Genomic DNA, 11203 nt, shown 5'->3' with positions numbered 1-11203 from the left:
ATTATTTCCATTTACTCTAATTAAAGTTTTATTTCCCATAGCTCCACTCTGACACAGATATAAAAGCCATCAGTGTTTATTATAAAATCAGTGCAGAAATACATTTTATCCTTCTATGTTTGTTCTTTGACAGTCAATTTTAAACAGTACACATAGTCATTCCGGCACCCGACTACAAGAGACTGTTCCCACACCACTGGAGATGAAAACAGCTCCCCAGGTAGAGTGAATGACGCCAGCATTTCTCCATCTTGTCCATCCAGAATCCACACTGTGCCGTCTGTAGAGGCCAGCGCCACCAGAATCCCCTTCCTGCCCACAATAAAGCTGTCAAACACACATGGACTGGAGAACACCTTCCCCGTAGTCTGGAAAGTCCACACTAGAGAGCCGTCGGCACAATTCAAACAGTACAAGCAGCCGTCATGTGATCCACACAGAACCCTCTGCTGGTCTGGTGTGACACACGGAGAGGAGAAGACGGGTCCTTTTGTTAAAAACTGCCAAATCTGCAGAAAAACACAAGAGTCACAGTATTTTAAAATAACTTTGGCTAGAGTTTCAATTTGAAAAAGTTGTAATCATTCAGATTTCAATGGCAACACCCATGGTTACCGTGGTAACAGCAGGTGCAATTTGATGCTTCAAGTCCCTTAATTGTGGGAGCAACTATGTTGTCAGAAATACGACAGAAGAGTGGTAGGAAATGTTCTGTTAGCATTAGCAGTAACTGAATAAGCTGATACACACAGAGCAGTAAACAGTGAAGCTGATGTCAGTGACATCAAGTCAGAATTACAATAACGCTGGAACACACTGCATCGTTTCCTGTGAATCCCTCTTGTGTGTGAATCCAGCCTGGAAATGGCGGACTCTGCCACTAACAATAAAAACTAGTATACAGAGAGGTAATTACAGAATGTAAATACATTGAAAGGATGTTGCAAAATGCTGACCCTAAATAGTACCAGAAACCATTTCATGAAAATCTTAAGGATTATAACACAAAATTCTACACTGCTATACTTTGCCTCAAAGTCTCACATAGCACACAAACCATCAGTATCAAATTAATAATTTGTTTTTCACGGAAATTTTTATTGTTGCATTTTCAAATAAAGTGATCATCTAATAATGCTTTATACTTCTCATCATATCAGAGAATATCAACATTATTTCCTCAAGACTATACTGATTATACTAAAGAAAAATGTATGCAGAAGTCAATATTTTAAATCATGTATAGTTAGAATGACCTTTGGAAACTTTCTCCAATATTCTGTATTACTCCAAATATGCAATAGATAATAATTTTAACTGCACTTCACTGCATCAGTTTGTTTCTGTTATGATCTGCAACAAAATAACAAACCTTAAATGTTTTCATAAGTTTAATTATCTGAAATATATAAATATAATATAATATAATATAATATAATATAATATAATATTAAACCACACTTTGTATGTAAGGATAGCATCCGTTTGGGTCTTTGCGTTACTGAACTATTGGGTGAACTGAGTATTAGTAAAACACAAGGTACATAGTGGAGGTATACAGCAGCTTAAGTTGTGCTTCTCACCAGTGTCCCTGTGTTGCTGAAGCAGCAGATGTTTCCATCCACCGAGCCGATCACCACATAACCAGAGGAGCCGTTTGGTGATGAGAAGAATGGGATGTCTCTATGGTACGACCACAGGACCTCTCCACTGTCCTGAGACAGGAGAAACACTTATCAGACAGCAAAGGGCACCATATGACAAAATGTCCCTCTGTGAACAAAATGGCAAAACTGTTCACTGAAGTTTGGTATTTTCTTTACTCACAGGGTTGAGACAGAGTAGGTATCCTCCCAGTGAAGCCACGTACAGCTGTCTGAGTGCAGTGTGGAGGTAGGGGGAGGAAAAAACAGCTCCACCCCCACAGTGACGCCTCCAAACACACTGCTGAACCTAAAAACATAGAAAACATACATATTACACCTGGATTTATCTTTACCACATTTACTAGTTTAGATACATCACCCAACACAAACCTGTTGCAGGTTATTTCATATAATCAATCATTTGATAAATAAAAGGCTGATTGATGGACCTGAAAACAGGACCAATAAAACAGATAATAAATATGTAGTAATCACACAGTCATTTAGAAATCTGTGAGTTTTCTGAGTCATTAGAGCCTCAGCATCTCTTCCTGTTAAACACACTCACCTTTGGGTTCAGGGCGTACACATGTCCATCGTGTGAGCCCACTATCACCAGACCAGTGATGGGATCCACAGCAGGACAGCTCTTCACAGCGTCGCCCGTCTTAAACATCCACTGTGTCTTTCCAGATGCAGCGCACAAGAAATACACATAGCCGTCATAGCAACCTGCGAAAATCCAAAATTAAATCAGAAGGCCAGTAACACACAGTAAAATATTTTTTACACCGTATCCTGAGAGCTAATACTGACCTATAACCACGAGGTTCCCGCAGTGAGACACTGCAGCCGAGGCCTCGATTCTGTCCCCAAGGACTCGCTCCCACAGAAGGCTCCCAGTGATCAGGTCTAAAGCCTGGATCCTGTGAGAGTGGGAGCCGATGAACACTGATTTATTACCCTCTTCTGACCTCTGATCTCTTCCGTCTTGCACTAGAAGCACCGGCGAGGCATCCACGCATCTGCCTGTGTCTGAGGACCAGCTCAGACCGAGGACCAGAGCATCATCTTTATGTTTCTTACTAGAGTCCTTTTCTCCGAGTGCAACAGCCTGGAAGTTATCTATCTGTGGATTTCTGGTTTTCAGTCTTATCACCTCACCTGCTCGTCTAATAACTTTAACAGCCCATTTCTCCTCTGCTGCTGTGGACTCTTTACGTTCTCTCTTTGCTGGCACTGCAGAGGGAGCATCAGCGTGACGTGTCCTGGCCTCAGGCAGTGATGACAGGCTGTTTTGAAGCGGCGGCGTCAGTGTTACTCTCGCAACATGGCGCAGTATGTCAGAGAAGGTCCCGTCAAGTATGACCTCCAAAAGCTCCGGTGAGGACACTGCCATGGCAGTGAGGATGTCTTCACAGAGGTGTAGCGCCTTCAGAGAATCTCCTCCGCTCAACAGGAAGTTGGATTCCTCGTCAATGATCGTGTCTTCGGGAAGACCTAGAGTTTCCTGTCAAAAGGTAGTCGAGTAAAAACATAATCAGCCAACAAATGAAACCAGAAGTATTTAAATGTGGAGTAAAGTTGTGAAAAGTAGTAAAACACTGCCCCATACCTGCCACAAGGACTGAAGAGTTTGCTTTAGAGCGGTGACGTCTCCCTGTGACTCTAAACACTGTCTCTGTCTCCGGTATATTTTCATAAGTGCCGGCATGTCGACTTTGCCTGCCATAAAATAAACATAAGAATAACTGAACCAGTGAATGAACAAGTCTCCCATCAGGGGTGACTGTGTGTCTGATGCTCACCATGAGGAGTCAGGCATAAGGCCGGGACCAGCACCAACGCGTCAGGAACGCTGTAAGACGGCAGCAGCAGAGACAATCGGTTCCGGATGAGTCTGCTCAGATCTCCATCTGCACCGCCCGTCTCTCCCTGGTGCTGCTTTCCAGAAGAGAGGAGGTCTTCCCGGTGCTCAGCCGAGGCCGTTCGTTCCACATGCTTCTGAACAGATGTGAGAGGAGAGGCTGCCTTCTGGTCTCCAGATGTGGATGCCACGACAAAGGCGAGCAGTCGAATACCTTCATGCAAACCCACGGCACAGGCCTCCACCTGAGGCAGACTCAATATGAGCTGGGGGAGCGAGATACAATATTAATGCTTCACCTTCTCTTTGCCCGGAAAAATGTCAGTTCTCATTAGTGTTGTTTCCAGAAGCAGGCAGCTGTTTTCAGTGAAAAGTCTCTGATAAGCCGACTGTAGACTCTTCTCAACGCAAATGACAGATTATCAGGAAGTCAAACAGAAAGCTAAAAGTAGAGTAAATGTTAGACTTACATTTGTCAAAACTCCAAATGAATGCTAATCTTGTTTTATGTCCGCTAACTGTGTATATTGGCAAATTTTGTTCGCCACAAGAACTTTGTAAGGTGATAATATGTCAGTGTTGAGTTTACAGTGTGTTTTGCTGCCCCCAAGTGGTGATAAAATATATGAATACTGCTTCAACTTCACTCAAGGATTGCACATCTTTCTCTAGACTGACAAACATCTACAAGCATCAAAACCTTAGAGATAAAGCCCCACCAATACCTTTTTACAGCCTTTGTCAAGTAGAAATGATGTTGAATTTATTTAATGTCTTCTCTCAAACGTGAACTAAACATGAATTACAGTTATATCTAACATTTATATGTGGCATATTTTTATATGTTGGTATAATATACATGAAAAACATCTTACTTGCTGCAAGCTGTCCAAGTTAACCCGTTTACCGTGGCGTTTGATCAGCCGGTCTCTCCGTCCCAGGTAGCACAGCTGTGTGTCTTTAACATTCACCCAGTCTCCAGTAGCTCTCATTGTCCCAGGGATCGTGGTCTCCTCATCATCCAGGAGACACACTCTGTCCTCTCCACCTGCAGAAGGGATCATATGGAGTTATGTGGAAGAATATGCATGTGATTTGCATGTATGTGTGTGTCAATGAGATCTTTCTCACCTATGAACACCTGTCCTTCACCCTCTGTAACAATGCGGTCATGTTCGTCTCTTACTTCCACCACAGTGTCCATCAGAGGAGTCCCAAGAGGCACTTGCTGAGGCACCGTGCTGAAAAGCATGTAATGGTAAGTTAAGCTGTATGGACTGCAGCTTGTTTAACATGCAGATTTAATAAACAGGGTACACTCACATGTCGCTAGACTGCAGCAGAGACTCTGGTATTTTGTACAAGCAGGCCCAGCAGGACACCTCAGTAATACCATAGATATTGTAGATGTTGGTTTTATTGTCCTCGTGCTTCCAGCTCCTCAGCAGAGCCGGCGAGGGGCAGGCCTCTCCGCCCAGAGCCAACACCCGCAGTGACGAGTCTGACGACAGCACTTCCTGTTTGAGGATGCGGTGCCCGAAGCGGACGAGCAGTGTAGGTGTGACCTGCAGAAAACAAGAAAATAGCACCTTACAGTGTACGAGAAGTCTTCCAAGAGAAACAGTTTCTTGACACGTGCCTGCAGGACAGTTGTCTTGTGATCCTTGAACAGCAGTTGAGCCAGTCGACTGGGCATTTTCTTGATCACAGTCGGAATAATGAGGAGCTGAGCCCCGCACGACAAGGCCAGGAAAATATCCACCACAGAGGGGTCAAAGGTTAAGGGCGAAGCGAGCAAAACCACATCATCTGAACTCATCTGAAACAAAGATCTGAGCCAATAGAGGTGCAGCTGTTATGAATATGTATCAAAATAACAATTTAGAGACCAATTAAGACAAAAAAAAGGTACAAACACTCACCTCAGATGCAGTATATTGGGGAGTATACACTTGTGTGGCACCCTTACAATCTTTGGAAGGCCAGTTGTGCCAGATGTGTGTAGCACATATGCCAAGTCGGTGTGTCCAGCCTCCTTTAACCCTGCAGCTGTATCACAGAGACCAGCACCATCTGCTGTCTGAGCTCCGGTTTGTTCTGGTGCTCGTTTGTGCTCAGCGACCGGCAGCAGCTTGATTTCTGTCAGGGTTAGTTTGAACTTGGGAAGCACCACACAGACTGCCACAGACGTGTGTTTGACGAGAGCTGCCTGGAATCGCTTGAGGAGGAAAGAAAATGAAAGTAAATATTCATACAAAGCAAAGACAAAGACAGAAGACTCTGAATGGGATTTAGAGGAAACATTATAAAAGGCTCAGTTGAGGCTTCAGTGTGGCTATAAAATTGCTTTAGTGGATACATAAATACAAAAAAGGATAACTAAAGTACACACTGCAGAAAAAATATTCTCTCTGCTAAAAACTCTGGGTTTTGATGTTTTTATGCTTTGGCTGAGGCCGATAGTTTCTCTGCACATCAGTTGGTTTTAAGTAAATTGATTAATTTCATTTTTGTGAGAGAATCTGCACCATTAAAGTACTACTAACTAGTACTACTATAGTGAGCCTTGTATTATGAACTTTTTTCAAACATTTTTTGTTAGTCATATAACCACAATAGCAGTGGTTGGGTTCTGGGTCTGTGCCCTGTAATAAAGCCGTTCAGTCTGCTGTGTGCTCTGCACATAATGGGAACTTGGAAGCGACAGGGTATACACAATGCACACAGAGCAGGTGGTGGTTCATGGTGGATGTCCAACTTGGCTTAACAGATGTGTTTTGTCCACTACTCTGACAGGTAAACCCGGCCTTCATTTTGTCTGATGTTGCTGGGTTTCACACTCAGATCCTAAGAGAATCATTTCATTTAGCTGTGTTTTTAATTTTGAACTTGAACCTGAGCATTAAATGTATATAATAGTAAATATTCAACCTGCAGCATGTCAGTCTTCACAGCACAGTAGTGGAGGCCGCACTGGTTCATGACCCTGGCAGAGAGGAGTCCTGGAGCTTCTGGGTCCAGGGGGACATAAGCAGCAGGTGACTGCAGGATCCTGGCACACAGCACAGGACACTTAACTCTCCTTCATATCACACAGCTCCCACTCACCAAAGACATTGCTCATTTGATATAGCACGGGAATCCAAGCTTGTTTGGACCACACTCACGTGTACAAAGTTCAGTGACAACAGCAAACTCACCCCAGAATCCAGACAGGGAGGAACAAATCATCAGAACAATACAGTCCAATCACGCCGTTGTTAGCAGAGCAGCTCTTCCGCAGAGTACGAGCCAGTTCATGTGCCAGTTCATCCGCCAGTTCAACCAGTTCTCTGTACAGCAGAGAGGCCGGGCTCCCCGACAGCGCCCCGCCGTCATAAGTCACAGCGGGTCTGTCGGGGTGCAGAGAGGCTGCGGAGGCCACCAGCTGCTGCAGTGTCCGCGCAGACATACCGATGAGACGTTCACGGACCACACGCTCATCCTCTGCGGGAGCCGATGCCGGACAAAAAATAACAATTCATATTTGAAATGTTACACTGCTCAAATCAGACGAAGGAGGTTTTGTTTACATCCGAAAGCAACACGGAGACTCACGTTGGACCTACTATTTGTCCCATGAAGATGACGTTGCAGAAACTAAATTACGCCCCACTAATGGCCATTTCAACTGCTTCTGTAATGTTCGTTCACTCTCTTTAATAGTCATAACAACAATAAACAAACCGAAAACTTTGGCTTTTGGGGCTATTTTGTTTAGTAATTTGCCTAAACAGATCGACGGGAAGACGTGTGATGTTTCCGGCGTGTGTTTAATGTTTTGTCTGTCAACTTAAGGCTGTCAACTGAATGTTTTTGCATATCACCATGTTGACATGGGACACATTCTCTCCACAATATCACTGATACAAATGTGTAGCTCTACCATTAAAAGTTAAAACCTTGGTGTTTTTTAAATAGGCTACATTTTGACTTTCAATTGAAATAATCAAGTGCGCTATCTGAGGAAGCACGAGTTCCTTGGCGCCGTGAAAGCACCACGTACACCCTGTCCAATCACGTGTCTGTATTTTATGGCGATAGAAGTTTGAACCTAAAAGCGCCGTTTGTTTGAGACCAGTTAACTTAACGTTAACTGCTACTTTCAACTGTCAACATCGAGAAAACATCTTATGTGCACTATGGACCTGAACTTTGACAAGCAAATGCGAGACAATAGTCTTAACTACAAAATGTCTCTGGATCGAATAATAGAGAAGGTGTGTTAGTGAGGCTGTCGGCTAATGTTACTGTTGGCATGGAAGTGAAGTAGCAGACGTTAGCTTAAGCTAATTTAAAGATAAACTATGAAGATGTGACTCAGCAACTTTGTGCCATTTGTTTTCAACAGTATTCAAAGATTCAGTACCAAGACGGGGCGATAGAGGTGGACCTCGACAACACAAATACCCGAAGTAAGTTAGCTACAATGCTATTATAACATTGTTTCTGTCCACGGCTCAATACAAGAACTACATTAACAGATGTGACAGTACAGAAATAAAATAAACCGTGTGCCATTTGAAAAGATGAAAACAATAAGTAGTTAGTCACAAGTAACGTGTTGTCTTTTTTAGTGCTGAAACAATTTGATTAATCGATTATCATATCATGTGTCAGGTTTGAATGTTTTTCTGTGTTTAATATTCCTGCAATTTACCTAAAAATAGGTTTTCGTAGAACGACATTGTGGGCAATTTCACCAGTTTCTGAATACTTTTAGACTAAATTAGTAATTACTATAAAAAATTGCATTCCCTAACTAACTAACTAACAGTCAGTGATTTGTTTCCATCTCTGCACTTCAGTAGTTGTCATGTGGTCTGGTCTCATTGTGTCTTTTCTGTCTTGACTCCCTGTATGATGAAGCAATTGAACGCTACATGAAGCTGTCAAAAACAGAGCTGAACAAGCTGGAGTCAAAGGTTTGGGTCGCTATGAATTAATATATTTCGTAGACACAAAATTATAGTGGGGTTCCTCCTCAGTAAATTCAGATATGAAATACATGCACAGGTATATATAACTTATAATCAAACACTTGTCCTCTCCTCAGAGCCTGACAGATTTAAGAGACGAGTCATTGAGATGTAAGTATCAATAACCTTAAACCAGAGTAGAAATTTACAGACTTTTTAAATGTTATTAATCTGATTACTTTCATGTTTTATTCCGCTGCAGCCCAGGACATTACAGGAGACTCTCAGGTAAATATACCATATTTATTTCAACAGTTCTTTGTTGAATATGTAGTATATCTTGAATTAATTATTTTCTGTTTTCAACAGTTGGACTTCATGCTTCAGGATGGTGGAGCTGATGAGACGTGTGTTTCTAGTATTTCCTCTTCCATGGATGATGATGGTAAGAACAGGAAAGCAATAGGCAAAACGTTTTAAACACAACATGGGTTGGACAAGCTATTGCAGGAATTTAAATTAAAAAAATGTCTAACGTTTTTTCCCCCCTTTTGCGCCCAACAGGGTCGGCTAGAAGTGACACAACTCAGCTGACTGTGAGCTCACTGGATGAAAGCCGGAGAAACCTTTCTGAGACGGAGCTCCAGCCCGAAGACCAAGATGAGGAACTGGAAATGTCTCTGGGTAGTCGCAGCGGCTCTTGGGTGGAGCTCTACCCCAGCATGATCAGTCGAATAGAGAGGGCCTGGCACCGGCAGCATGTCTCTGAGGCTGCTGGCTCTGTGCTGAGGAGGTATCGTCGATGGCGCCAGCACCCAAATAGAAGCTATCTCAACAACACCTTCACTGTCACGTTGAGACACGGCAACCCAAAGAAGATGTTGAGCGAGACCCTGCTCAGGGAGACTTCTAACAGTCCTGTGAAAATGCAGTTCATGAGGACTGAAGCAACCCCCCGGTCTCCTTTGCAGATGGTGACCATGAATCCGCAGGATTGGCAAGCACAGCAGCAGTCTCCTGGGAGGGTGAGAGGCTCGCTGAGGAGAGAGCCGCGCCAGCCTGTCCTCGCCATGGACCTCTCCGGTTGCTCTGAGACCACTAAACCGAAAGAGATCTCTCTGAATGAGACCTTCAATGTGTCCCAGCTGGGAGAACGGCCCTCCTCTTACACTGTCAGTCCTTCACGACCTTTCTATCCCACTGCAAAAGCATCGTTGGATGTGTCTCTCAGGTCTAAAAGACTCTCTCTCGCCGCACACTCACCGCAGACTGACGGGTGCAAAGAGAGACCAGACGTCTACGGCTCACCAGTCAGGCAGAGTCCTTTAAAAGCAAGGATGATGAGCGGCCTCAGTAGGTCACCTCATGCCTTTTCCAGAAGCCCGAAAGCACATTCTGTAGAAAACTTCTCCAGAGAGTTTAGGAGGTCCAGATCAATGTCCACTTCCCTTTCCTCCCCTCCCCAAAGGCCAACTGTGCCACTGAGGATGCTTGACCCTCATGACTTCCATCATTCCTTCCAGTCACAGCTGCCTTCACCTCAGTCGGCCACAGCAGCAGAGGGTCGTCATAGGCTGCGCCGGCACCTTTCCTTCGACTCTTCCCTGCCGTCATTCCACGTCTCCTACTCGCCAAAGAAGCTTGATGAGGACTTCATAAAACTCTACCACAAGTTCGTCTGCCAGAACAAATCATCGTTCTTTAATGGGGCTCCCTGCCGTTACTGTGCTAGAAGCTCCGAGGCCAGCAGAGGCCACTCTTCCACAGCTCTGGCCGCCCTCGCCTTATCGCCTCATCGCTCCCTCCTGAGGAAGCGCCATAGGGAGCTAGGCTGGGACAGCCACCCCCAGTCCAAACGCTCCAGGGACGAGTACTGTGCATCCCGGCCAGGCTCCATTAGCCATGAGAAGGAGATGCTGAGACGACGTCTCTGTCAGTCTGAATATGAGCAGTCTCATGGTGGCCTCGCCTACAGCCCCAGTAAATACAGCATGCTTCAAAGATTCAGCACCGAGCAGCGCTCTGCAGGTGCGCATCAGGAAACCTGGATGAGTCAGGGCCGCCGTCTATCTGCAGCTGAGTTTTCCAGCCTGGGTGAGCCTCCTCTATGAAGTCCTGTTAAATTAAGCATTTTGTGTAAGTCTTTTATCACTGATTCCTTCAATCTTTTTGTTTCATCCAACAGGAGGTTCATTTGAGAGAAAAATGACTGACGGCTTCTCCCCCAGGTAATTATAATGAATTATGAAGTATGTGCAGGTTTTGTTTTCTGGCCTCCCAGCTGTTCTCGTTCTCACCCTCTCTTCTTCCTGACAGAAAGTGGTGTTGAACAGGGATTACACCAGCCCATCCACAGAAGTTCTCAAACAAGTATCATTGTACATTACCGTCATGTAACAAATATCAATGTGAAAGTGTAGCAGCATGAGGGCATTTCTTTGTTTCAGCTGTACAGTGTGAGCTCAGGAAACTATTACTCAACTGCAATTGTTGACATGTTAAAACTCTAAGTGGTTGTTTGTCCAATTGCTTTCCATTCTACTTCCTGCTTGGAGATTTTATTTTTTACAAGTACTATTAAAACCATCCATTTGTTTATCGTTTACACTCATGTATGTAGTTCTCTTGCTAAATCTTTTACTTTTTGTGCTGTGGTGAATCATTACTTAAGTGAATACAGCTTCATGTTTATTTCTTGTAAAATTTGTATATTAAAATAAAATTGTGTCAGT

The 11203-nt window shown here is 44.0% G+C and overlaps 2 protein-coding genes across 2 annotated transcripts; one reads left to right on the top strand and one right to left on the bottom strand.

Annotated features, from left to right (window-relative positions):
- Positions 1-42: 42 nt before the first annotated feature.
- aasdh (aminoadipate-semialdehyde dehydrogenase) lies at positions 43-7127 on the bottom strand. The gene is made up of 14 exons (XM_035653540.1): positions 6714-7127; positions 6445-6565; positions 5436-5731; positions 5153-5345; positions 4837-5078; positions 4645-4754; positions 4389-4561; positions 3455-3779; positions 3262-3371; positions 2463-3156; positions 2215-2378; positions 1828-1953; positions 1584-1715; positions 43-509 (listed from the first exon to the last, which is right to left on the bottom strand). Exons 1-14 carry the CDS (start codon positions 6962-6964, stop codon positions 114-116), a joined length of 3333 nt encoding a protein of 1110 aa, XP_035509433.1. The 5' UTR covers positions 6965-7127; the 3' UTR covers positions 43-113.
- Positions 7128-7627: 500 nt separating this feature from the next.
- si:dkeyp-117h8.4 (uncharacterized protein LOC572032 homolog) lies at positions 7628-11169 on the top strand. Its single transcript, XM_035652850.1, has 9 exons — positions 7628-7772; positions 7904-7967; positions 8422-8477; positions 8609-8642; positions 8734-8759; positions 8841-8916; positions 9036-10565; positions 10657-10699; positions 10788-11169. The coding sequence occupies exons 1-9, from the start codon at positions 7686-7688 to the stop codon at positions 10798-10800; spliced, it is 1929 nt and encodes a 642-aa protein (XP_035508743.1). The 5' UTR covers positions 7628-7685; the 3' UTR covers positions 10801-11169.
- Positions 11170-11203: the final 34 nt, after the last annotated feature.

The sequence above is a fragment of the Morone saxatilis genome, unplaced genomic scaffold, assembly GCF_004916995.1.
Source record: "Morone saxatilis isolate NCDOM2014 unplaced genomic scaffold, NCSU_SB_2.0 Contig12, whole genome shotgun sequence".
NCBI lineage: Eukaryota > Metazoa > Chordata > Actinopteri > Moronidae > Morone > Morone saxatilis.
Note: the sequence above shows the minus strand (reverse complement) of the source record. Positions and strands in the feature narration are given on the sequence as shown.

Coding starts and splice junctions, on each gene's coding strand:
- si:dkeyp-117h8.4 (XM_035652850.1), top strand. CDS start 7,686: ATGTGCACTATGGACCTGAACTTTGACAAGCAAATGCGAGACAATAGT. Junction 7,773..7,903: donor TGGATCGAATAATAGAGAAG/GTGTGTTAGTGA, acceptor TGTTTTCAACAG/TATTCAAAGATTCAGTACCA. Junction 8,478..8,608: donor TGAACAAGCTGGAGTCAAAG/GTTTGGGTCGCT, acceptor TCCTCTCCTCAG/AGCCTGACAGATTTAAGAGA.
- aasdh (XM_035653540.1), bottom strand. CDS start 6,964: ATGTCTGCGCGGACACTGCAGCAGCTGGTGGCCTCCGCAGCCTCTCTG. Junction 2,379..2,462: donor CGGGAACCTCGTGGTTATAG/GTCAGTATTAGC, acceptor GGATTTTCGCAG/GTTGCTATGACGGCTATGTG. Junction 1,716..1,827: donor ACCTACTCTGTCTCAACCCT/GTGAGTAAAGAA, acceptor CTCCTGTCTCAG/GACAGTGGAGAGGTCCTGTG.